The sequence below is a fragment of the Thunnus thynnus genome, chromosome 3, assembly GCF_963924715.1.
Source record: "Thunnus thynnus chromosome 3, fThuThy2.1, whole genome shotgun sequence".
In the NCBI taxonomy this organism is placed as follows: Eukaryota; Metazoa; Chordata; class Actinopteri; order Scombriformes; family Scombridae; genus Thunnus; species Thunnus thynnus.
This window is the reverse complement of record NC_089519.1, coordinates 34,949,915-34,977,398: the sequence shown is the minus strand read 5'-3', so window position 1 is coordinate 34,977,398 and position 27,484 is coordinate 34,949,915. Positions and strand designations below refer to the sequence as shown.

The 27,484-nt window shown below is 38.1% G+C and overlaps 2 protein-coding genes across 3 annotated transcripts; one reads left to right on the top strand and one right to left on the bottom strand.

The window, feature by feature from the left end:
• The first annotated feature begins 56 nt into the window (after positions 1–56).
• ifngr1 (interferon gamma receptor 1) lies at positions 57–13,595 on the top strand. Of its 2 annotated transcripts, none has more exons than XM_067585565.1 (9): positions 57–118; positions 445–538; positions 2,070–2,164; positions 8,630–8,747; positions 8,997–9,187; positions 9,314–9,474; positions 10,341–10,527; positions 11,223–11,344; positions 11,460–13,595. In XM_067585565.1, exons 3-9 carry the CDS (start codon positions 2,101–2,103, stop codon positions 11,868–11,870), a joined length of 1,254 nt encoding a protein of 417 aa, XP_067441666.1. In that variant the 5' UTR covers positions 57–118; positions 445–538; positions 2,070–2,100; the 3' UTR covers positions 11,871–13,595. The 2 variants fall into 2 exon arrangements, with proteins under 2 accessions (XP_067441666.1, XP_067441665.1); XM_067585564.1 differs by having other exon boundaries at positions 445–583.
• Positions 13,594–25,698, bottom strand: ltv1 (LTV1 ribosome biogenesis factor). Its single transcript, XM_067585563.1, has 11 exons — positions 25,517–25,698; positions 24,155–24,286; positions 22,846–23,046; positions 22,333–22,420; positions 20,749–20,881; positions 19,878–20,103; positions 18,496–18,623; positions 18,193–18,332; positions 16,982–17,034; positions 16,189–16,389; positions 13,594–14,557 (listed from the first exon to the last, which is right to left on the bottom strand). The coding sequence occupies exons 1-11, from the start codon at positions 25,517–25,519 to the stop codon at positions 14,444–14,446; spliced, it is 1,419 nt and encodes a 472-aa protein (XP_067441664.1). The 5' UTR covers positions 25,520–25,698; the 3' UTR covers positions 13,594–14,443.
• Positions 25,699–27,484: the final 1,786 nt, after the last annotated feature.

Below are 27,484 nucleotides of genomic sequence, written 5' to 3'. Positions count from 1 at the left end.
TTTTTATGCTGTTATCTTATATTTAATATTTAATACTTGGCTACATAGTATCCAAGGTAACGATGCAGCTATAAAGCATCACCGGGGGAACAAGTCAGACCGGGCTTGTATCCCTCAGGTGAGTGTGTGACTGTTAAACGGAAACCTGTAAATATTAATATATAGCTGATCTGAGAGAGACTTTATTACTAATTATAACTATATTGACAATCAGAGTGATTATCTATGTGAACTGAATCATCTCTATCAATAGTGTCTTTTATATAATTTGGGATACAGTAAGTCTTTGATCCTGGTCAAGGTTAGACCGTTGGCCCTGTAATTTGTTATTTAACGGTTATTAAGCTTCACCACAGAAATCGTTCATTAGTACAGTAAGTTTCCTTTGATTATGATTTTATTTATATGAAATAGTTTTACTGAGACCGGGCTTGTATCCTCCAGATCCCGAAGTGCTTGTAAGCAATAAACAGTCATCATTGAATCGACATCGGAGCGTCTGTGTGTCTTCGTTGGAGTCAACTACCAACTGTCAGCCGTTAGTCCACCACCATCATCATCATCACAACACAACGCAGAGACTGTAGGCTGTCACTATTATCAGCAATATAAAACAAACTTAACGGGGGCGTTATAAATTGTGAGGCTAATATAGTCCCCCGTTTCACTAACAGAATCACAGTATATATATATATATATATATATATATATATATATAATAGGCTATTTAAAATGATCAATTATATATAAGAGCATTGAAAGATATATATATCAGTCTATTATCTACAATTATTTACAATTCTTATCATTTCCAGTATAAAACTACTTCCCTCATAACTTCAGTCAAACAACAGCATTAAAGACATATCTCTCATTCATCCTCTACATGAGATGTATTACAACCTACAACCGTGAGCTGCCTGGTTGCCTTGGCAACGGCAAACCAGCTAACCAGCTGTTCGGGCTCTAACTGTTTACATTCTGTAACCGTTATAAACAAACTGAAAATAAACGTTATTAACCGTTATAAACTGGAACTGAAAATAAATATTATCAACTGTTAGAAGAAAACGAACAAAACAAGCAAAATATAAACCACAAAACACTAGCCTATAACATGAAATCTTACACATACATACATATCAGTGGAGTCAGACAAACCTTACACTTGACTCCCTTTGGCGTCTTGACAAGTTTAATTTAAAGATAATCATCATTGTAACCGGCAAGCTGGTGCCAACTTGTCCCACCACACTAGCGCAAATACCACTGATAAGGGGTCTGTTAACGTTCAAAATAAAGTTTATACACAATTGTAATAACATTATCACGTTATTATTGTGTATGTTATATTTTTAATAATTTTATATTATTAATAATTTACATAAAAGTATAAAGACTATATGTATCAAATCATGTAAAACATCCAACAAATACTAAATGACATAATCTCCAAAACAATTCTTTACAAAAATGAATCTCATCATATATTCTTTATTTATTTGTGTTTTTACTCCTTGCTGTTTCTACCATGTCATAATTATATCATTGTTTCTGGATGTCTTGCAATATTTTAAACATTTACTTTTATATATTATTTACATAGTGAGGTTTTAAATAAGTTATTTTTTTGTATTTGTATTTATTTGTATTGTGTATTCCTCAACGTATACATATTTTTGTTATATTCATTCTTTCATTTTTTCCATCCATGTTTTCCTCTACTTGTGTATTTATCTACCTCTTCATTTCTCCATCTTATCTTTTTTTTTTTGAAACTATCTACAACTCTTATTTTGAAAAAAAGGAGCAGTCTTCTCTTTGTCCGGTGACGTCATTAAGGTGTGTTTCCCCAATTGTACAAGTTAATTTGAGTCATTCGTCGGCAGGTTTACAACATACACAGCCGAAGGCTGAATCAACAGCGTGGCTGCTCTCTGACAGACGGTTTTATGAGGAAATATTGAAGAAAATCAGAACCTGCGATGATCAGAAACCCCACATGTTTTCCAATCAGGTCTAGTTGAGTTTCTATTGATTGATTGATTGATTGACTCCTCTCTGTTGAGGGGGAAACCGGAGTGGCTGAGGGCCTGAACCATGCTGCTGGACGGTGGGTTCGCTGCTCTGCTGCTTCTCATCACTGCAGTTTCTGCTGAGAAGGGTAAGTGGACTTAATTATACTAAAGTATTATAGAGTTCTTAGTCGATTAATCAATTAGGCGATCTGAAACTTAATCTGCAATTTATTTTGATCATCATTGTTTTAAGTCATTTTTTTTAGAAGAATAAAAACCCCAATTCTCTGATTCCAGCTTCTGAAATGTGAATATTTTCTAGTTTCTTCAGTCTTCTATGACAGTAAACTGAATATCTTTGTGTTGTAGACAAAACAAGACATTTCAAGGCGTCACCGTGGACTTTGACATACAGTGATCGACATTTTTCACCATTTTCTGACATCCAAGAGACCAAACAACTAATTGATTAATTGTGAACATAATCTGCAGATTAATCGATGTGTAATGTTTGTAGATATTTGGAGAGAGCAATGGAAATACTCAGAAATGTCGTCTGGCAACTTTTAAAAAATCATTTCCTTTTCCTGGATCCGCACCAAGTACTGAACACATGTTCTTTGACCCATTCAGTGTTTCCCTATGATTGCACAGTCCTGGTGGGCCACTGGGCCAACAAGAACCCCCACCAGGCTTAAAAAAACACATTTTTGGATGCCAAAAATAACGCTATATATCCATTCATTCAGAAATCAAGAATCATATGCGTGTTGGAGCCTCTGTTACGAAACAGGAGTCAACCTCTGTGCTGTTGCCTGGGAAACTCCTGACGTGACAAAGTGCTGCTGCTATCAGTCCCTTTTTAAATTACTGCAGAGTGGGAGCGTTTGGGATACAGGTCAGCTAATGTGAGCATGGCACCGCGCCAAAAGAGAAAGAGCTCTAATGTTGGTGCAAGCAAAAATGCAGAAGTGAGAGGTGCAGCTTATCTTTATGCCATAAATGCAGCTTGTTGTGGGAAATCCTCAGATGGGCCAATAAATCTTCAGGCTACCCACAACTTAGCATTAAACTCAAAACTTATTAGAGAAAAACTAAAAAAAAACCCCACTTGAAGCCAGTAGAGTTCAACGTGAATAGATTTAATGCATAAAGAGCAATACAAAGCAAACTGAGGCCTTTATCCCAGGATAAAGAAAAACCTAATGTAAAATCATAAAATATCATATTATATACTTTTCACAACCCCTCCTACTGTGGAGTGTATTTTTTAGACTCCACCTCATATTTTAATCATATTCAAAACTATTCTGCCATTATAGCTGAGTTCATTAGTGACCTTGATGATAATCCAAGTCTGATTCATCTTAGAAACAATGGTGTCTCAGACTTCTCTAAAATGTATCAGTTGCACCTGGTTTGGAAATAATCTGTCTCAGCATCTTCCACAGCAGCCTGTAATCACTATACACCAACTTAAACTTTCTACATGTGTTCGACAAACAGGAGAAAAAATAAAACTCTCAGTTTTGATAAATGAAGTAAAAACACCAAAAACTTGTTGGTTTCAGCTTTTGAAATGTGAGGACTTGCTGCTTTTGTCTTTCACAAACTGGAAACCTGTGATGGGTGTTTATCATCACTGTTGACATTACAGCAGTGGTGGAAAGTAACTAAGTACATTTAATCAAGTACTTAAGTACACTGTTGAGGTACTTGTACTTTACTTGAATATTTCCATGTGATGCTACTTTATACTTCCACTCCACTACATTTCAGAGGGAAATATTGTACTTTCTACTCCACTACATTTATTTGACAGCTTTAGTTACTTTTCAGATTTGACACAATGGATAATATAACAAGCTTTTAAAATACAACACATTGTTAAAGATGAAACCAGTGGTTTTCAAACCTTTTTGTCTTTTGACGTCTTACAAAAAGCAGTGTGTAGTCGGGGTCACATTTCACATGTCTATGAGTTGTTAACAGCTCCACCAAATAGTGATTTTTCCCTCTAAACTTCTCACATGCTTTCATTTCAATAAATGTTCAAATGATCCAATATTTCAGCAAAAATCAAAGATTAGAGAAAAAGTCCAAAAACTGAAAACAGATTTGTGTATCAGAACTTTGTTTTTTCTTCTTTCCTCTCCCATTAATCATCTCACCACCCCTCAGATTTATCTGCTGACCCTTTGGAGGGGCCCGACCCCTAGGTTGGGAACCACTGGACTAAACTAGCTAACTGTATATAAAGTAGTGTAAACTAGCTCCACCTCCAGCAGCTACAACAGTAACATGCTGCTCTAACACTGATGCTTCACTATTAATAATCTAATGATGTCATATATAATAATATATCAGTCAGAGGGACCAAACCACTACTTTTACTGCAATACTTTAACTACATCAAGCTCATAATACTTATGTACTTTTACTGTAGTAGGATTTTTCATGCAGGACTTTTACTAGTAATGGAGTATTTTTACATTGCTGTATTGGTGCTTTGTCTTAAGTAAAGAATCTGAATTGTGTCCTTACATGCACCCTTCTGTTCGGCCATAAATATCAAACTTGGATTAATCAGTAAACAGGACTTTTTTTCCAGTCATCCACTGTGAAATGCTGGTATTTCATAGCTCACTCTGAGTGAGAAGTGGTTTAGAGACTACCCCTCCTCCTCTGAAACACAACAAGACAGTACCTCTGCTAATTATGATGAGGTTGTTTTTCTATCTTTCAAGGAACTAAGCTTGATACTAAGGTACTTTTACTGAAGTAGGATTTTTCATGCAGGACTTTTACTTGTAATGGAGTATTTTTACATTGTTGTATTAGTACTTTTACTTAAGTTAAAGAAAAGAATTAATCAACTAATCTGAAAAGAAGAAAATAGATTAATTGCAGCCCAAAACATCATACAGCCACAGTGAGATGAAACTTCATTTTGAGTATTTTTTTTGCAAGAAATCATAAGAGTTTTTATTGTGGACTTTTATGGAAAACTTTGGTTGTACTACAATGCATCGTAAAAGTGTATTTCTGTACTCCGACGTTCATATAAAGTGCTGTGAATCACAGAGTGCATAAAGCAAAGGTTGAGGGGAAAACATGTTTGCAATCTCTATTGTAAAAGACAAGGGCGAGGGTTCGGCCTGCCTATAATAAATATATAAGCCGCAAACTGATATCAGGAAAGAATTAATGATTAGTAACTGTTCACATGGTGTATCTGAGGGAAAACTGACTGCTGTGTTTAGGGGACCACATGTCTTACCTTTAATTAAATGATGCTGGAATTGGAATTATAGGAAAGTATATCCGAAGGTATACTAACATTTGTGCAAGTTTGCTCTGGAGCTGCTTCTCTGGTTTGGCCATACATACTCCATAAGCGGATCAAATAACATTTTAATCTGGACAGGGAACAAAATTTAACTGCAACCTTGCCCATTTTTGCGTGACAGATCGCTATCACGTCACCTCACTTGTCATCATTCAGCAGCTCACTAGTCACCACAGTTAGTAAGGTTGTTGCAGAGTGCAGCAGATCCGGCTGATAAAGAAAAATGTCTTATTCAAAACTAGCCCATACAAAAAAAAGAAAGGATGACAGTGAAAAACATGCATTCAAAGGATCACTGGACTGAAATACACATTCATTTTGCTGAAGGAAGAGACCATTGTGCTTGATTTGCAATGAAACAGTGGCCATAATGAAGAGTGGGAACACAAAACACCACTAAGACACCAAATATGTGAAAACTATCCCAAAAACATGGAGGTAAGAACCACAAAACTGAACCAGAATGAATGCAGTGAAGAACTCACTAATGAACACTTAGACTCCTTTCGATGTCCATGTTTGAGGACTTGGTTATACAGTGAAGGTGTCACGTCACATTAATACAGAGTTCTGGAGTTTTTGTACTGTAATATCATGTAATGCACCCTTACTGGACATTTGATGCAGTGTACATTTATTTAGTGGACTGCTAAGACTTGTATACCCCTGGACTAAGCCCCTCAGTTCCAATGAAGGAAAATCTTCAACAGTTTGGAGGAATAATCTGTCTTGTTTCAACATGAGAAACCCAGCGACATAAAGAAATGGCTTACACAGTTTGGTGTGGAGGAACTTGACTGGCCTGCACAGAGCCCCAACCTCAACCCATCCACAGACAATAATCTGCACCTGAACACATCAAAACAGCAGCCAGGTGTCCATATGAACAGTGAAAGAGGTTTTCCTCACTGTAATCATTCCTCCTGTTCATACTGACTATTAAAAGATCCCCTTTAAATGTGCTTTCAATGTAAGTGATGAGGGCCAAAATCTACTGCGTGTCCACTAGGGATGAGATCCCAGTGTTTGTATTTGTTGAGACAGCAAAATTATTTGTATCTGTATTTGAATAAAAGTGGAAATAGGCTTAAAAATCCTGTTTTTATGACACTTTTAATTTTAGAAAATTAAAGTGTTACAATAAGTGTTCATGAATAAACTACCTTACAAAGGAGGTCCCCATATCCGGTCTTGAACTGGAGTCTCCCAGATCATAGACGACTGCGCTGATTACTGAGCTTTACTCATCAGCTTTAAAACTCTACTCATCACCTCATGCAGACAGACCTCTTCATATTTATACACCCATAACACAGAGACAGCACACCGTGTAATGTGTAGGGAAGGACGTCAAAGGCAATTATTGCTTTGCGCTTTTCATTTATTGCCTATTTTTTACAACCTAACTTTGTGGAAAGGAGAAGGGGAATAAAAGGTCATGGAGAGTCCCTTAGGAGCACTTTGCTTGTGTGAGCAGCTCAGCTTTATCTCTGGGGAACACCCTCAACAAATCATTTTTTAAATGTTTGTATGAAACAATTTGTGCTTTGCCAAATAATGTATTTATATTCAGGCACATCCCTAGTGTCCACGCAGTCATTTAGTGCAAAAATGTATTTAAAAGTAGATGTGAAGCTTATATTCAGCTTCAGCAGTCTGAGTTAGTCATATCAAGAGGATATCTGACACATTTACAGTCTTTTTAGCATCAAATTCCCTCTTTGTGTTTCCTCGGACAGTGTTTCCCTGTTGAGCTGCGGTGGAAGTATAGTAATAAAAAGAGGGACTTTGGCACTAAAAAGACTGTAACGTTGAAAGATATCTACTTGATTTGATTCATTTGGACGCTGAAGCTTCATATTAGCTTCAGATAAACTTTTAAATACATTTTTGCACAGAAGGAGGACTGTGGATTTTTGTCCTCCATCACTTCCATTGTAAGTGCATTATGAAGGGATCTTCTAATGGTCAGTATGAACAGGAGGAATGATTACAGCAAGAAAAACATGTTTCAATCTTCATGTGGGCTCCTGATTGTTGTTTTGAGACAGACTTGAAAAAATTTGAACCCGTCCTTTTAAGAGATGTCTAACTAAGATTGAGACAGTTGAGGCAGTAGCTATTAAACAATGACGGTTGACCTGAGTGGAATGTTGAAGGGCAACTATGGTGTGAATTTATATACCTGTTGTTTTATTGGCTGTTTCCTTGTTGCTGCCAGCCAGCCGTCTGTCACCACAGCACTGTGTTATGTAGAACAAAGATCGAGGCCTTTCATGACACTTTAACTGGAATTGTTTGGTCGAAATTGTCCTGACCTTCACACCTCTAACTAATATGATAGTAAACGCTTTTGTTCTGGCAAAGTTGTCGATGTTTAGTGGCCTTGATATGATTTATAACATAATGTTAGTGGATCTGAATACTTCTTTGTTACTGATTATGAGTTTCCAAGCTTGTAAAATCATCCTCCAATCATAATTATGACCGGGAAACTTACTGTCATACAATGTAATTAAACCCAAATTTAATATTGTAATTTTTGTCAATGTATAGTATTTTAAACTCTCACATGACCAACTGTTATCATACAACCTTCATGAGTTGTCAGATGAGGTAAAGTAAGTGCTCACATTTGTTTTCCTACCCAACTAGCAGTTGGGTAGGAAAACAAATGTGAGCACTTACTGTTTCTAACAAGACTTAAAAGCTCAGCTTAGAGGCTGTTTTTAAACCCCACAATATGTAAATGTTGGCTAGAGCCATAAACATTATGGCAACTAGCGGAACTAACAATGTGAAACTTGTCCTGGGTGTGGCAACATATTGACGATTGGTTTCAAGTGAACGTCAGCAGGTGATTTCACTGGGTTTTTCCATCTTGTTAAAGGAGTGTTGATCAAAGGATGGACTGAACTATGGCAGACTGTTGGGTCTACATGACACATGGTTAGCCAGTCCTACACTTGAGAAAATGCCATTAAAAGTTAAATCAATCAAATCAAAAGGGAAGTCTGACAGTTGGACTAATGTGTGGTTATTTGCATAGTTGACATTTTGTCCCGAGGCTGGTGCTCGACAAAAGTTTCTGTTCAAAGTGAAAAGGTTTTCTGGAGACCATCAATGTGCTTGGTATATTTCATGGTAATCATTGTGTATACATAGACACGGGCCGTACAGGTCCTAAATGAGTTGTTTGTTACCAAACGTTATTTCCTATTACATGTTTAGTTATTGGTGTTTTCTATAATCTTTATTGCAGTTCCACCTCCAACAAACGTGACCGTGAGATGCCAAAATCTCCAAATCACAGTCCACTGGGAATACAGCAAGCAGGAACCGCAAACCAGATTCGGGGTGAAAATCTTAGGAACTCCTGAGTAAGACTCAAGTCCAATTAAGAAAATATAACTTTGGTATAAATCAACAGTAAAATGTAATTACATGTTTAAAATGTTTTAACGTAAACCTATGACACAAGACACAAGTTGCTGATTTCCAAACAATTTCTGTTACCAATGGTAGCAGAAAATGCATACAGCAGATTCTAATTATGATAATGGATTGATTTATTAGTAAAACAAGTAACATGAAGGATTAATCTGCTGTTTTTCTTGCTTTTATTTAAGGGAAGGAAGGAAACATGAGAATGAAACCACAGACCATCAGTATGATCTGAGCAACTACATCTGGGAATCTGAAAAGCACTACATGGGCTATAATTATGTCAATGTAACGGCCATACAGGGAGGCAACCAGTCTGTACCAGTGTCGTCTAAATCATTCACCTATAAATATGAAAAGACAGCTCATATAAAATGTAAGTAATATGTGAATGTATAAATATGCTTATTTAGATCAGATGTAATTCCCTAGATTTTCAAATAAGAAGTGTTTGATTTTGCATCCTTTCCCTTGCAGAGATAACAGTTTGATCTCTTTGCAGGCGAGTTAGATTTCCCTCCATTCAATCTGACTGTGAAGGACTCGAAGGCTACAGTGAGATTCGAGAATCCCCTACACTACTACAAAAAACTGAAGAGAGCCATCGAGCAGGATCTATTTCAACCTCCTCCCGTTTTTAGATTCCAGGTGTCTATAAATGGTGTAAGTACTATCAAGTTTGGAGACTGCATTTGGAAGATGGCGGCAGATGCATAAGCCTCGTTGACTTCTGATTAAATCTAATTTTTAAAAATATTTTCTGCAGCATACATAGGCTAAGTGTATTAAAATCTACAAATGATTTATACAATTAAAGTTATGATTTAACGTTGGCTGCCCCCCCCCCCCCCCCCCTCGCCCCCCTTGCCCGTTAAAACCGGTTATTGATATGAATCTCAGAACATTGTGATACAAAACATCACTCAAATGGAGGTGCATGTATGTAAATAAAATATCACCAGCAGCATAAATCATCTGCAGGGCATGAATGTCCTTGTGTGCGTTAGTCTCTGATTGTTGGTCCTGTTCACATTATCCGCACTTTACAATGCACTAATCAGTACAAAAGGTGCTATATAAATGTTTGATTGATTGATAGATTGATGTAACTGTAGCCAAACTGAGTATATTATTATTATTATTATTATTATTATTATTATTATTATTAGTAATAGTATCTACAAGTAAAAGTAAATTTGATAATAAAAAAAACAAAAATGATAAAAGAAACAAGAATAAGAAAAACAATAACTTTATTTTAAAACACGTTTCAAAGGCATAAAACATCAAAAATACCAGATCAAACTGGAATGAAAATAATTGGATAGATCAAATGAAAAATAATACAATAATATACAGTATAAATAATACCCCCCCCCCCCCCCCCACACACACACACACACACACACACATACACACACACACACACACACACTCAGCTTGTATGGGGTTAGCAATAGAGTTTGTAATTATACAAATAAGATGAAAAGCTATATTGATATAAATTGTCCATGTTCTGTGATTTGCAGACCGACTTTAATGATGAATATTGCAGAATCGAAGACCACATCTGCACACAGGCTTTTTCATCCATTGAGGGTGTGAATTGTGTCAAGCTGAGAGGACAGTTGTTTGATGAGAGTGGTACTGGACATGTTCCTTTCAGAGAGACGGAGCAGATCTGTGCCAGTGAATCAAGTGATAAGGCTGAACTGGGTATGTTTCTTCAAACACATGGGACTGCATGCTGCATCAAAAGAATTTTTCTGTAGATTCTTTGTGGGGAAAAAATGGTTTGTCACTCAGGCAGTGATGTGTTTGATGCTGCTGGCAGGAGAACAGTAAATTTATTCAAGTAATCTGCATGTAGTTCTCTGTCCTAAACAAAAACATTGTTGAAAAACTTTTCATAACAATATGAGCTGTCAGTGTGTAATGTGTTGAGCTCCCCTCGGCTTTACCGAGCTTTATATTGAGTTTCAGCTTGACTGTTGTGGTTCATTCTCAGAGCTCTCATAGCGTCGTTTTCAGATAAAAAGCTGTAAAAAGCCGCTGTACACCACCTGCTCAGCACCAAACAGCAAACAGACACAGTTAGCTGTAGACCAGCTGGTGAACATAGTGGAGCATTTAGCAGCTAAAGAGCCAGATATTTCCCTCAGGAGTTGGTAGAGAGTAAAAACAGAGCTAAAAGAGAGTGAATATTGGACTTACATTCACCAGGTGGACAGAAACACGACTCCAGATGAATGATAATGTTGCTCCGTAACTGCTGGATGTGGAAATAAGCAACTGTTTGCTAACAAGTTCAACATATCAGCTTTATAAGGATGTAATATATTGATGTTGTGTGCTAAAGTAATGAACTGATGCAGGTTTAAGCACAATATTCTTTTTCTTTTTATTTGCAGATGTCTATGTGATGACCCTTTTTATACTGCTGGCCATCTTTGTCCTTATTAGCATTGTGATCATTTCGATCATCTGTAAGGAGAGGGCATGTACAATCAATGACAGTCTACCAAAACCTCTGGTAAGGCCTCAAATTGCAAAAAAACAAACAAACAAACAAAAAAACTCCAAAGGTAATTATGTTGCTTTACTTGTTTTTAACCTTTTTGGGCTGTCCCTGTCTTGTCATCACGCAGGAATGGCCCCCAGAAAGCAGGCCCATCGGTGTATCCGTCGCCTCTGAGAGAGACCCGAGTGTTGTTGAACTGATCATCCACAGGCCCAAAAGGAGCCCCTCACTCACCTCGGAGGAGGAGATCGACCTCTACGGGAGCCTCCAGGACGATAACAGCGCCGCCTCTGATCTCCAGCCTCTTGCAGGGTGCTTGTACATGGAGAGAGGACTTTCAGAGAGCAGCAACGAGGACCTGGGAGCTGCTAGGCTGAGATCAGAGGGACACAGGACAGATGACGACTCTCTGGACGACTCGGTGAAAACAGAGTGTGTTTCGCTTGATTCAGAGGAAGAGGAAAGGTCACCCTACGACTGCCCACACACTCACATGGACATGGGTGATGGAGATTTTGTATTGGGTTACAACAAGTAAAGGGTAAAATGACTCTCTGAAGACTTTTAATAATGATTTTAATTCAGGTAATCTAGAAAATCTTAATGAGGATTCGTACCTCTGAGCTAACTGTGCTTAATACAAAGCTTAAACGAGTAAACTCAGGAAGTTGCGTCTTGCTCAGGAGAACCTCAACAGAAGTTGGAAGAGATGCCATCAACCTCAAACCTTCTTCTCACTGACTACACATTAAAATGAAATGCACGGATCTAATCTAAACTTTTACTCTGAAATGATTGTTTATCCCTCATCTACGCCTGAAGAGATTTTCCAGGATCGTATTCGGCATTAAGGGATACCCATAACCCCTTGCAAACAGCTCCAGAAAAAAAAACAGGAACAGTCGATGAATGTGGGAATATTTAACCATACACAATATATCTTCAAAAGCTGCTATAATCAATATTTCATAATATATATGAGCCGTCAGTGTGTAATGTGTTGGTCGTGGCTCGTAGTGATGAAGCGACTCTGTAGTTTGGGCTCATTGTTTAGTTGTCCGGTTGGGTTCACTCTCAGCTCTTTTCAGCTGTGCCAGCATTGTGATCAGATCTCAATATGTAAATTAGCTGGGCGCGGTTGGCAGACTTGTCAATGAGCATATTGTGTCCCGGGTCAAGGAAACTGCTGCTACCGCTTGTAGCTTTAGTGGTTCCTATGAATGTGGTCACACTGTACAGATTCACACCTCTTTGAGATCCGATCACAACGCGAGCCTCACCTCCCAACTGTGACCGATCCAATCGCATCACAATGTGTTCCTTTGGGGCTACACAGAACTACTCTCCGGAGACTGAAAACGCGATCGCTGTTATTAGTCTTTGGAGCCGTTTCTAAACAAACTAACGTGACCAAACTCTTCATGATGAAGGAACATGTCACCCAGTGCAGCGGTGTGACTCATTGACGTGTTTTTAATAAGTTTTGGACAACAACGGAGGTCTACAGCACAGAGGAATAAGATATATCAGGCTTTGATGCACACATAATGCTTGTTAGTAGATCAGTTCATTGTTGGTTTGGATTTGTTGACTATAAGAAATCATCAGTTTTATAATTGAATGGTATTTCTTGAATGAGAAGCTTTTTTAAACGAGCACCACAAACAGAATTAGATACAACCATAGCTATGTGTCTTTTTGTTCATTGTTCCTTAAATGAGCAACTTAATCTGGACTTTCCACACTCCATAAATACCTGCGAACTGCGCCACACCTACTTACCGCTACCAGTCAGTTGATTCATGAGCCGTAGTTGGCTAATGTTCAACCTGTAAAACTGGCTCTGTGGAGTTTTTGTCTTTTGTTTGCATCAGGTCGATTAGGTTTGTTGTTTACTTCAGAGATGCTCATATTTTAATACTTGGTATCAGTGGGAAGTTTTTTTTACCTCCTGTTTTTATATAAAACCGGCCTTTATACAAATAATTGTATGATTATATTATATTACACATTTGTTTTATGATAATTGCTTGCCTTTGTTTTAGGGTTAAACACCAATATCAGACTGATTTAAGTCATTTTAACTGCACTGAACACATGAATGAAATAAGAATCTTCTGTGAAGTTTTTCACTGGACAGAAAACTTAGTCGTCCGCTGCGGTCTGTGTGAAAGGGAGAATGTTAATGTGCTGCTTTGCCAAAGATTTGTGAATTTGGAAAATACTTTATGAAAAGATCAACAATAAAACTTAACAAAAAGTGCATTTAAGTGTTTTAATAAAGAGACAAACAAGATGAAGTAGGGCTGGGTATCACTTCAAACGTTTTGATACAAATCTTGATATATCGGAGTTTTGGTAGAGATACCAAACACCCCCTCCCCCCCAAAACACCTTACTGAGAGATATAAATATTTTACTACAATCTTTTCCATTTCGTAAAAGAAGCCAATGTTCTTGATTGTTAAATGTGGTTTAACATGAGCAGATGTACAAGAGAGAACGTCTAGAAAACGTCTAATTTAAATCAGGACCTGGTTCCAGTCTGACCAGATAGGGCTGCAACTAACCATTATTTCATTATCAATTAATCTGCAGAATATTCATTATTAATTGATTGGTTGTTTTGTCATTTAGTTTAGACAGTTTACCATCACAGGAGACAAAGAAAACAATAAAATGTTTGTTTTTCTGTCGTTGGACTAATCGTTACAGCTCTATGATCAGACGTTCAAAGCCAACATTTGCTAAACAGGTTTTCAAAACAGTTTGACTAGTATCATAAAATATTTCTGTTCAATACCCAGCCTTAAGTGTTCCTGGATTTCAAACTGTTATAACTCGATGACCTGAGCTGGTTTACGGTAGATAAAGTTGCTCCTTTTATTCAAAGCAGGAGTTAAATGAATGTTCTCTCATGGTGATTTGAGAAAACTCGGCTCTGGTTTCATTTAATATTTAAAAAAAAAAAAAAAATCCAGAGCCTCTTGGCAACCCGTCAGTCCTCTTTGTTTGGGGTTCTATCCGCTCCACTGAAGCGCGGAGCAGCGTGTCCACTGATAACTCCGTCCACAGGTGAAAAGTCTGTGCGGGCAGAGCGCCTGCGGTCGGCTACGACAGCTTCAGACCCTGAACGTTTGTTCTCAGGTTCAACATCTGCTTCTCCTGTCGGACTTTCTCCTCCTTGAACGCCATCTTGTTGGCTTTCTTCTCAACTCTCCTCTCCTGTTTCAAAAACAAACAAACACAGAAATAGATTTTGACACATTGTACTGTTCAAGTATTTTACATTTCTTACTCTTTTGTTGACATCTTTTCCTCCCGTGACTGGTGAAATCTTTCATGCGAACGCCTCTCCTTATCACAACATGACTGACCTCAATACTGATGACCTTCTTGTGTTAAACATTTGGATCCAGATTGTGATGTTTGCAGAGTAAATACAGAATGTCTTATTGAGCTGATTGTTTCTCCTTTGTTTAAGGATCGGTGTTATTTTATAGTTTGCTTTTATTCAACAAATCCTGTAACATGATCAAAACCAACAAGGTGCTAAATCCCTCCGTCAACACATTGACTTCCCTTCTCTCTCTGTAGTTCCTACTGAAGACAGAAGTATTTTAAAAATGGCTCACAAATAGTTTAATTGTTTTTAAAGGGCTCTAATCTCATTTAACAGCTAGTCATGGTAGTTTTTAACAAACAAACAGGAGGAAATACTGCGTTTGTTGTGGACTATTTGCAGTAGCAGGGCTGTGTGTGTGTGTGTGTGTGAATAAACTACAGTGTGTGTTCATGGTGATGAAGGATCATGTTGGTGTTGCTCACTGATGTGTTTTTAATAGTTTTTCTACAACAGCGGAGGAATAAGATATCAGGCTTTGGATGAACACACAACACCAAGCAGATCCATTTATTTTTTTGGTTTTTCGTCTTTTTATGGGGTTTGTTGACATCATCAGACTTAAGTCATTTAAGCCAAACTTGTGGTTGGTCAATGTAAAATACAGCTGGTGTTGCTTTAGTGATTTGAAGCTTTAGGCCTCTCTTAGTTTGGCAGTTAAACTAAAGTGAAGCAGATAGTTGCACAAAAATAAAAAGATTATGATGAGTGTTTCCATGCTAACAGCGACACCTGCTGACAAACTGGAGAGAAAACAGGGATTATAACTAGTTATCAATATTATGGACACGTTGAAGCTGTAGTTTGGTCTTTTTGGAAAATTGCAAATGGCAAAAAAAAAAAAAGCTACTTTAAAGGCGTCTTTAGACGGCGACAACAGCAGCAGTGATGTAAGTTTACTGCGATACGCTTAGAATGAAACCTTCAGTTACAATCTTCATCAGTTCGAGGCGGTCACACTGTGTGATGAAGGTGTGGTGGATCGCAGAGCTACAATGTAAATATGAAAGATATGTTAAGACAGAGAGACGTCGTCAATCATGTCTCCTTGTTTTGTGTGTTTTGTTCTTGTGCGTCATGGATGTATTAAAGGAGTTTTCACCCTTAACTTTATTGTCACATCGGTCAGTTTATTCTGTGACAATTTTATTGTCGTATCCTGATTGGTTTGTTTGCAGTCGTGGGTCGTAGTTTTGCCTCCGACTGGTCGTCAAAGCTTTGAATCAGTTGGTGGACGAGTCTCACGGTGAGATCTGGGACATGGTTTTAAAAGGGGACGTAAAGGATAAAGCTCATGTTGGTAGATTTGCTGACAATAAGAAAAATATAGAAAAATTATCAGCCAAATCCTTTGAGACAGTGAAGAACTACTGTCAATCATAAACAGACCAGCAGGAGAAGCTGTTAAACTCCAACCAGTTCAAGTCTTCTCCCGTCTCTCTCTATCTCTCACCTTGCGCTCTTCTTTGATGGCCTGTTTCCTGGCTTTTCTCTCCTCTTTGCTCTCCTCCTTGCTGCGGGGCTGGGTGGACACGCGAGGCAGGTCCGAGTCGTTGATCCTCGTCATGCGCTCCGCCTGCTTGGTGGTCAGGCCTCTGGCGGGGAGGACGTCCAGAGGGATGCCAGTCTTGTTGGACACACGGATCGGCTTCAGCTTGACGACACAAGAGAACACGGTCGAGTCAGATCTTTGGTCGATGGGATGAAGAGAGGCTGAAGTATCCTGAATATAATAATGTTCGTCAACTCTGCTTCAGTTTGTGTTTTCTTCTCTAAAAACCTTTTTTCCTCCCTGCTGAACTTTTCAAAGAGAGATAATCAGTCTGATGATCTGTGCTGAAAACATCCAGCTGCAGTAAATGTTTGAAAACCTGTTGTACTCAAAGTATGAATCTATGTTCCTGTAACCCTGACTGTCACTGCCTGCTGTCTGGATTCAGTTCTTATCACAGAAACTCACTAATTCATACAAAAAGAAATCAACAAGTTACATGTTCTGTCTAGAAGTTCTAAAGTATTCCAGAAGATTTTCCATCTATCAGGATTTTGTACAAGATAAACCTTTTCCAACTTCAGTCTCATGCTACGACTTTCTCTGCTCACTGGTTTGAGCTGTTGCTCTACTACATTCATAAGCAGCGTCACAGGTTGTGGTGGTGTGACGTGGCGCCACCTGGTGGTCGTACACGTGTCCTGACAGGTGTTTCAGGACAGCGTAAAAAACAAAAATCAGGGTCTTTTCATACCTTTGGAGGATCTTCGATGACTTTGGGTCTGTTATATATGTTGGAATATGTGCCTGGAGGAGACGAGAAACATTCAATGTCACAACAACATACTTTCACCTCCTCAGCATGAATTACAATTAAACAAACACAATAAAACCATCTCAACACCTCAGAGGTTTTTCTCAAATCATTCAAGCAGAAACTAATATTTTCAATTATTGAGCAGGTTGCTTCTCCAGGTTATGACTCTTTATGCTCATTCAGATGGATAATAAGACTATTGCAGGACAAATCTCTCACCAGAAGAAACTAGAATCCATTATTTTAAAAAGGGCTGGTTCACAGTTTTTCAAGTTAAAACAACAGTCAGGAGCCCAAATGAACATTAAACATGTTTTTCTTGCTGTAATCATTCCTCCTGTTCATACTGACCATTAGAAGATCCCTTCATAATGACCTTACAATGTAAGTGATGGAGGACAAAATCCACAGTCCTCCTTCTGTGCAAAAAGGTATTTAAAAGTTTATCTGAAGCTAATATGAAGCTTCAGCGTCCAAATGAGTCAAATCAAGTAGATATCTTTCAACGTTACAGTCTTTTTAGTGCCAAAGTTCCTCTTTTTGTTACTATACTTCCACCTCAGCTCAACAGGGAAACACTGTCCGAGGAAACACAAAGAGGGAATTTGATGGTAAAAAGACTGTAAATGTGTCAGATATCCACTTGATATGACTAACTCAGACTGCTGAAGCCTCATATAAGCTTCACACCAACTTTTAAATGACTGTGTGGACACACTGTGGATTTTGGCCTCTATCACTTCCATTGAAAACACATTTGAAGGATCTTTTAATATCCAGTATGAACAGGAGGAATGATTACAGCGAGGAAAACCTCTTTCACTGTTCATATGGACACCTGACTGCTGGTTTAAGACACTTGAAAAATTGTGAAGCTTTAATCTTTTAAAAACCTTAAACAAAATCAAGACATTAACACCATTGGTGCTGTTTAGGCCTCTTTCACAGGCGACATTTTTTGAAATGTCACAGTAGGAAAAGCTCAGATGTCATTAATTAAATGAATTATTATGGTTGAGTTCCATTTAGCTGCTGTGCATCCAGTGTCCTGTGCTTCTGTGCTTCGATGGGTCAGTCATCCTACTGCAGTAAAAGCTAGAAAATTAATTTAGAGCAAAGTTCCTGAGAGAACCAGGATCAAAACTCACTGATGATGGTTTCACAGTCCCACTTCTCCTCTGGGGCCTTGATGACCAGAGTTTCCATCTCATCCTCTTCCTCCTCATCTTCTTCTTCCTCCTTCAAAACAGGAAGTTCTTTTGGACCCAGGTCATCAGGCCTCAGGTACCTGAACCCCAAACGAGACCAGAATTCATTTAAAGAGACATTTTCAAACAAAAAAAAAAAGGCAAAAATGTGATGCAGCTTTCTCCCCGAATCAAACTGTCTTGTATGAAAAGTCTCGGTCGGTGTGTTGAGGTGACAGAAGTTCTGGTTCCTGGTTCACTCACTCTTTCTCTTTCTGTTTGAAGTAGTCTTTGATAACTTCCTCCAGGCGAGCGCTGTCCGGTTCGATGAAACCTTCCAGCTCAGCGTTGTCCAGAGCGCCGATCTCATCGTCATCGAACTGTTCGTAAAACTAAAAACAACAACAACAACAACAACAACACAGACATGGTTTAAAGAACGTTTCTGTGTCATATGAAGAACTGATTAACAGATAACAGGATAAAAACACACAACACCCTCCTGAAATGTATCTATGATGTGTTTATACTTTCATTGTTCATACACTGTTTCAGGTTCTTACTTTCATTGATCCTCTGTTTACTCTCTGCATCGTGTTTGTTGTTTTAATGATTTTCTGCATCTTTATATTTGTAAAGCAGTCTGTGACAGTGTTAAGGAAAGAGTTATATAACGAAATGATCCGTCATGATTGAAACCGACCCGGTGGTGAGACTGTTTTGTCAACTAAAACAAAGGTCCAGAATTAACATTTAATCTCAATATTTAAGCCAAGACGGACAAAAAGTCCCTCAAGGTCAAATTTTAACATCTCCAATACTGTGACAACCTCACCTGCTGAAGATCATGTGATACGATCAGAAACTCCAGAACAACTACTAAATTACTGGAAGCCATTATTGTCCACAGGATTGTTGATCGCAGGTCGATATTTTTGTTTCGGCACCATCGTTGGTAAATCTTTTAAATTATTAACGATCGAAATGACTCAAACAATTATTCAGTTATTAAAATAGTTCTATTTAAAATGTTTGTGTGTGAAAATTAAAAGACAACAACAGTTTGAATGATGCTTGAACGGACACGCCAAGGTCAAACTACCAAGTCAGATCCGACACTCGACTGAACATGACGTTAGAAAACACTGATCAGCCTGATTTATACCTCACATCACAGTCACCTGATCTAAAGCTCACTGGAATCTACTTTCAGGTGAATAAATGAGGGCGTTTTCATATCAGGTACGACTGCTTAGTACCACGCGTGAGTACGAGTGACCTCCTCCACTCCGCTTTCACATTAGTAATGTTCTGCATCTACACTCTCTGATACAGTAGGTGGTTGTTGGTTTGTGATCTACCAATAAAGCAGCAGAAGAAGAAACATTTTATATTGTTGCTCCGGTGTAGAAAAGCGCATCATTCGGCGATCCACTTCCGTGTTATGCTGCAGTCTTTTTCACGCCTGATGCGAACTGTACACATGAACCGTATCTGAGACCACCTTTGGCCCGGGTACACGGCGTTCACACTAATCAAATGAACTCGTCTTTGGGGGTCAGGTGTACTTGGATCCAGGTCCCTGATGTGAAAGCCTCCTTAGAGACCGCGCGTGAGCGATGAAGAAGTTAAGAGTACATGTTCACCTTTTCGAAGCGGTCGTCCAGCAGGGAGAGCTGCTCGTTCCTCCTCATCACGGACGACGTCATCGAGTACTCTGTGAAGCGACTCTTCGTCTCCTCGTCCATGAACAGAAACTCACGACCGCGGCCGTCCTCGTCCGAAAATCCACCCTCAGAGTCAAAGTCGCCTTCCTCGTCCGTGTCCTCCCAGTCGTCGTCGTCGTCGTCGTCGTCGTCGTCATCGTCACCTCTGTCACAGGTTACACACAAACAGGAAGTTGGGGGGGGTCACAGAACATCTGCTACCTAGAAATATTAAAACTTCTCCTTTGAATTTGTGTCTGCTGTGGTTCGATGTAGGGACGGGTGATACCGACAGAATTAATACCCCAAATATGATAAATAAATTCTGTCAACATCAGTATATAACGATCTGCTAAACCACATTAAACTATTACATAATATGATTCGACTCATTGGGAAACTATTTAAGTAACAAGAGTGTCACAAAAACCTAAATATGGTTCAATATACGGTAACTGTTTTATCACATGACATATTTTGGGGGGTGAAAGAAGCAAGATCAAGGTGTCTGCAGGTAGAACTGGAGAAAAAGTAAGTCATGATCTTAAGATATAATACCTAAATAATTTATATGATTCTATTAATAAACAGTAAAAGAATACAATAAATAATACTCAGACTGTAAAGACAATTAATTGGAATAATACTGTGAATGTATGTTAGAAGCTTCCAGCAGTTTCCAAGTGTAAAACGTTTGAGCAGAAATATCCAAGAAACTAAAACTGATGAAACTTTAATGGAAAAAATAAAATGTACAATATAATATAAACCTTTAAAGGAAACTAAAGAAAAATACAATGTCATTTCTTACCTCATGTCTGCTGCTGCGCTCGCGCTGTTGGCCTTCATGATAAAATCGTCATCCAGGATGTTTTCGGGGTCGTCGTAGTCAAAGTCTTCATCGAGAGCGGCCACGATGTCGGGGTCCATGTCCAGACGAGGTCCTGAAGGAAAAAAAAACAAAAAAAAAAAAACACACATCAAACTCAGGAGGAAGACGATGACATTTGACCCTGATGTCAACTTTAAAACCTGCAGAAACTGATTTTTTTGGCCACTTGAGGGAAGCAGAAACATATCAACTTTTCAGTTGATGTGTTGAACTTGTTGGCAAACAGTTGTTTATTTCCACATCCAGCAGTTACAGAGCAACATTATCATTCATGTGGAGTCGTGTTTCTGTCCACCTGGTGAATGTAAGTCCATTATTCACTCTCTTTTAGCTCTGTTTTTACTCTCTACCAACTCCTGAGGGAAATATCTGACTCTTTAGCTGCTAAATGCTCCACTATGTTCCCCAGCTAGTCTACAGCTAACTGTGATTGTTTGGTGCTGAGCAGGTAGTGTACAGCTGCTTTTCTGAGTTTTTTCTCTGAAAACAGATAAACAATGAGCTGAAACTCGCTATAAAGCTCCGTAAAGCCGAGAGGAGCTGCAGAGTCGCTGATAACTCTCTGTAGGTTCATCACTGCGAGCCACAACCAACACGTTACACACTGACAGCTCAGACATATTATTATGAAAAATATTGATTATAACCGCTTTAAAGCTGCTTTAAGCAACTTCAAACGCTGGTGACAACAGCAGAGTGATGTTAACTTTTTAAGAGGTTTGAACTTCAATACTTTTGTATGAGAATAAAAAGAAATCATGTCATTTTTTAACTATTTTACATGTTTTGTGGATTATAAAGTAACACCAGAGTAACTGTAGTTGTTCGAGTCTGTTCGAGGCTGTTTCTGATGCCGGTGAGGACTGTTGACACTGACGACAACATCAAGCAGGTTGAAGAGAGGCTCAGTTATCGTTTTCTTTTCAGTGACAAACATCTGACAAAGATTTCCACCTCAGAGTCTGTGGCTCTTGTGTTGTGTGGCAGGATGCAATCAGGCTCAGTGTGACCTTCTGCTCTGCCGGTGATAAAACGACACCTCATCGCTTCATGAAAGATTAGACTAGTTTGATTTGATTTTTGGCTGGACTGCAACCGCGGGGCCAGTCCTTTAAACCCTGACTGACTGATGAAGTTACACCATTGGTCAGCTGAAGGCGGGAAAAGGACAACCAAGTATCCCAGAGTGCATTTTGCATCAACAGGCAGCGATCAGCGATGGCAGAGATTTTGAGCCAGGCTAAAAACTGTTGTAATAGTTTTTCAGGTGAGAAAGTAACCGTTTGGTGCACTTCCTGGGGGCTTGGTCGCCACTTCCTGTATCCGTTGTTGCAAATTAAAAGCCCTCTAGCGTTTCATACACAGTCCGGTCATATACTAGATTCTGACCTAGTCTCGTTTTCCCAAATGAGAAACCAGGGACAAGTGATTTACAGAGCAGATATGTTGCTGTAGACAAAATAAAGCAGTTTAACTTCAGTTGGACTTTAAGCTGATGTTTACCTGAGATGGGAGCAGCTTTGTTCAGAAGTCCGACGTCCTCTTCAAATTCTGAGGCGAACACTGAAGAAGGCAGATTGATGGTTGCTGCCTGTAAAAGACGACAGGAAACATTTTAAAACTTTTCTTTTACTATTATTCCATTGAAAGAGAATAATTTAGTATTTGTTTTTTCCTTGTTTCTGTCATGTGAATGTCTGACTTCATGGTCAAAAGGAGATGAATGAGGAGTGGTGGTCAGTTGTCCACGTGGAGAAAGTAAAAAAAACTTCCAAAACATCTTAAATAATAAAGAATCTTTGAGGTTAAAGTAACTGTAATCATTCTAAAAATATATTTAATAAGACAAACAACACAAGGAGCACATTGAAACAAAGAATCTGAGACAAACTTTCATCTTTTCCAACTTTTAAAAACACATTTTTCCAAAACAGTTCCAGCTCAGGGAAACTAATTTATAAATTTCATAACTTTTCCCAGATTTCCATGACAGAGGGGTATTCTGAGTCAACTTACAGGAACAGCGGTGTCCGTGTCCCCTTCATCCTCTTCCTCTTCATCACGGAGCTGAATAGCTTGTCTGTCAGCGTACGAGGGTCCGGCAGCCACCAGCTCAGTCTGTCCGGACGTCTCCTTCAGGTGCTGCAGGTAGTCGTAGTCGTCGTCAAAGAAAACGCCGAAGTTCCTCTGCTCCTCGCGCCTCTTCTCTGCTTCCACCTGAGAAATATCGAAAGCACAAAATTAGATTTGACATTTCCTCAAACAAATGATGAAGTTCCATCTGGGCAGTCAAATTATAGCACACAGGTTAAATCAGTGGAGGTCGGGGACACTAAAGGGTCTCTAGATAAATCTCAGGGGTTGCAAAAGTCAGGTACATTTTATTTATATAGCACCAAATCACAACAGAAGTTATCTCAGGGCACTTTTCACATAGAGCAGGTCTAGACTGTTCTCTTTAATTTATAGAGACCCAACTTTCCTCCATCAGCAAACACTTGGCGACAGCAGGGAGGAAAAACTCCCGTTTAACAAGAATAACACATATTTAAGCTTCAAACCATAAGGTTATTTTTTAAATTGTGAAACACTTGAGAGTTTTACTTCTACTGGCGTCTAAAAACTGTTCTAAGAGAACCGTTTTTAATGACCTGTGAACAGGGGTCACATGTAGACATTACTTCTCTTTAAAAAGAGTACGCCACCAATTTAGCATTTCACTCCTATAACGTTGTCAGAGTCACAATCAAGAGTGAAAACACTGATTTCCACACGTTTATCTTCTTTTCTCTTTACGGAGATCAGGGTTTTTTGAAGCTTTGGTGGTAGCTGTTGAAACTGAAACAAGCCACTTCAAAATAGAATAACTTCTACTTAACTTATAAAAGTGCTGAGAAATATACAACGCAGTTAAGAAACATGGTTAGATTTCAGTGAGAGCTTTTTGATTACAAAACAAGATCAATATCAATCCAGCAGAACCAAAGACAGTTTGTTTTGTTTTACACACATTCTTCTTCCTGTCAATACTTGACACTTACACCTCCAGACTGTTTTCATTTTCAAATGTGTAGTCTTCAGGCTCAACTGACGCTGACTCAAGTGACATCACTTAAGGCAACACAGCGGCACCTTTTATACAACTTTTTACACAGCGAACACCTGGAAACACGCTGAGGTGGATAATCAGAAGAATTCCTCTTTAAAGAGTCAAAAGCCACAAAGGTTGTGAACGACGGGGGTAAATAATCACTTTATTTCATCACTTATCAACAAAGAATAATAGAACAAACATTTCTTAATAAACAGCGTAGTGAAGCTGTACCTTGGTGGCGGGCAGCAGGACGTGCTGCGGGGCTTTCTCATCAGCAGCCAGCGGGTCTCTCTGACTCCTGTGGACCAGGTGAAAGGTCACAGCCTTCTTCTTTTCAATGAACGATTTCTTCTTTCGATGAGGCTGGAAAAGACAAACACAGCGTTAGTGGTTAGTGGTGATCGCTGGTGATCATATAACAGGAAGATCAGTGGATTGATTTCAAGGATTAATTGATGTAGGGAAGTCAAAAAGCATAATCTGCCCCTCCCTCGTTACCACTGGTGACGTGCCTTTTGGCTCTGGAAACTTGTGATGGGCATTTTCTTTCCTTTTTTCCCCCACATTTTCTAAACTTAACACTCTATTAGTCAAAAAAATAATCTACAGATTAACCAATAATGTAAATTAGAGCTGCAACGATTAGTCGATCGACAGAAAATTATACAACTATTTTGATAATTGAATAATTGTTTTGGGGTTTTTTTTGGTAAAAATTCCCCCAAATATTCACTAGTATCAGTTTCTCAGGTGTGATGATTTAATACTTTTCTTGTCATACATGGTCAATTAATTGAATATGTTTGAGTTTTGGATTGATCAGCTATAACAAGACATTGGATACAAAACACGGTTGACTTCCAGTAAGAGCATAGATTGTACTGATAATAAAGGTTACAACTCTGTGTATCTAGCACGCAGTGGTGGAAAGCAACTGAGTACATTTATTCAAGTACTGTACTTAAGTACTAATTTGAGATACTTTTACTTTACTTGAGTATTTCCATTTGATGTACAAGTATATATACTACATCAGTCAGAGGGACCAAACCACTACTTTTACTGCAATACTTTAACTACATCAAGCTGACAATACTACTAATAGTACTTTTACTTAAGTAGGACTTTACAAGCAGAGTTTTTACTTGTAATGGAGTATTTTTACACTACTGTACTGGTATTTTTACTTAAGTAAAGGATCTTAAAACTTCTGCCACTACTGTGTGCGACTAATTCGATAACAGACTGTCTCACTTATAGTTTTTAAATTTGTTGGGTAGTAGTATTTGTGTACTTGCTGCCGTGATGCTGATGTTCATCTCTTGATAAACACATTTAACACAACAGGGCTGTTGAGTATCGTTTAGTCAGGATTTCTTTCAGTAACATTACTCGTACTGGTACTAATACTTATCTAAGGATCTGAATACTTCTTCCACCACTGCTAGCGTGTATTGTATAGCCGTTAATTATAATAAAATGTGACATTTAACGTACAACTGTTAATATTTTCTACCTCACTGTTTACTTGACATTAGCCGTTGTTAGCTTCCTAGCTAGCAAGGTTAGCTAAGTTCAGAAATGTTCGCTTACCATTTTCTAACGGAATTTCTGGCGGTTTTCTTCTACTTGTCGATGTTAAAGATCGCCAAACCTCAAACTATCGGTAACTGTTAACGCAAATAACCGTTTAAAACCAGAAACTGTCGGAATTGTTTATCCACGCTGCTTCCTCTGTCACCATGCCGCAGCTACCATCACTGGAAAGAACCATTACAGAGAACAACGGGGGTGTTACACGGAAATACAATACAACTTAATATTGGATACATACATTAGAATAAATCATATTCGTGATTACAAAACAATTATATCATTCCGGAATTATTTAGAATATGTAGATTTGTACATATATTAAGAAAGTAATTCGTGTTATTGTAATCTGTGGTTGCATTCCCTCTATACTGGTACAGATGGTATAGTCAAAAAGACCTAAGCAATCAATTTACTATTTTTTTAATTAAGCTTTATTTTCAACAAAACTTTGACCAATTTTGTCCAAAAATATTCATCCATTATAAAATTTACTTACTTATAAACATCTATCAAACACAAAAAATAACTAAACTAACTGAATTCTCAAAACAAATTTGAATATTTATTTAAAATAATAATAAGAAAAAACAAAGTTCTGATACACAAATCTGTTTTCAGTTTTTTGACTTCTTCTCTAATCTTTCATTTTTGCTGAAATATTGGATCATATATTGAAATGAAAGCATGTGAGAAGTTTAGAGGGAAAAATCATTATTTGGTGGAGCTGTTAACCACTCATAATAGACATGTGAAATGTGACCCCGACTACACACTGCTTTTTGTAAGACGTCAAAAAGGTTGGAAACCACTGGTTTCATCTTTAACAATGTGTGGTATTTTAAAAGTTTGTTATATTATCCATTGTGTCAAATCTTCATCTGAAAAGTAACTAAAGCTGTCAAATAAATGTAGTGGAGTAGAAAGTACAATATTTCCCTCTGAAATGTAGTGGAGTGGAAGAATAAAGTAGCATCACATGGAAATACTCAAGTAAAGTACCTCAAAACTGTACTTAAGTACAGTGCTTGAGTAAATGTACTTAGTTACTTTCCACCACTGTCTCTTAATTTTTGTCTTCAATGAAATTACCACACTACAAATCTGGGGAAGCTGGTTTGTGGAAATTAAATAAAATGCGACTTTATTTGAGATATAATACAAACTGAAATAATATATACGAAGCTGCATCATTAGCACATCTTTTAGAAGGGATCTGTATCAAAGTCTAGCATTAAAAACTTTATGTTCTATGTTAATATTGTGCTCACATAGTGTATATTTTAAAGGAATTTGTGTTTAATAAAATTACACAAACTTATCAACTCAAATGTGTCCAAATCACCCCTTTATTTGAAACTGATGCACCATATTTACTACTTTACTATTTACTATTTACTATTAGCGTCCTAATTCTGTGTAAAATCTAGGTGAGGGTTCTAGGTTGCAAAAAGGTCGACAACCGTGAAAAGATTTCTCCATCATTTTCAGTCTGATGAGGTTTTACAGTCAAGCAATAATTTAATAGTTCACTATTGTGTTTTCCAACGTCTCTCTGTAAACGTTAAAGGTTACAAATAGTTGTTTTTAATCTACAATCTATTTTCAACCAAGTTAAGAAAAAAGTAGTTTCACGTTAAAAATCAGTGTTTCTCCAACGCTGTTTGGCAGAAAGAGGATGTTGGGAGGGGCTGTTCGCCGAGCTGCTGCTAACGTTTACTCAGCTTGTTTCTCTGATGAGATACAGACGTCCAATGACTAAAATCCTTCATCCGGTTGAAAGATACAGTAAATTACCAAGATCTAATAAGTTTATCATAAATATGTGGCCAAAAACTGGATAAAAGTCAATTTATGACAGTTTATGGTGGGCAACCATACTGAGGTATTATCTTATATGTGTATACTCTTTGGTAGACGCCATTGTGACAGACAACCACAACACCGACACATGCATCTTGTGTGCAT

Bases quoted from the DNA above. Each gene is read 5' to 3' on its own strand.
- ltv1 (XM_067585563.1), bottom strand. The intron at 20,104-20,748 runs GTAAGAAATGAC...AACCTGTGACAG, and splicing joins AGCGCAGCAGCAGACATGAG to AGGTGACGATGACGACGACG. The intron at 18,333-18,495 runs GTGAGTGAACCA...TTTGGGGTTCAG, and splicing joins TTCAAACAGAAAGAGAAAGA to GTACCTGAGGCCTGATGACC.
- ifngr1 (XM_067585565.1), top strand. From the start codon at position 2,101: ATGCTGCTGGACGGTGGGTTCGCTGCTCTGCTGCTTCTCATCACTGCA. The intron at 8,748-8,996 runs GTAAGACTCAAG...CTTTTATTTAAG, and splicing joins AAAATCTTAGGAACTCCTGA to GGAAGGAAGGAAACATGAGA. The intron at 10,528-11,222 runs GTATGTTTCTTC...TTTTATTTGCAG, and splicing joins AAGTGATAAGGCTGAACTGG to ATGTCTATGTGATGACCCTT.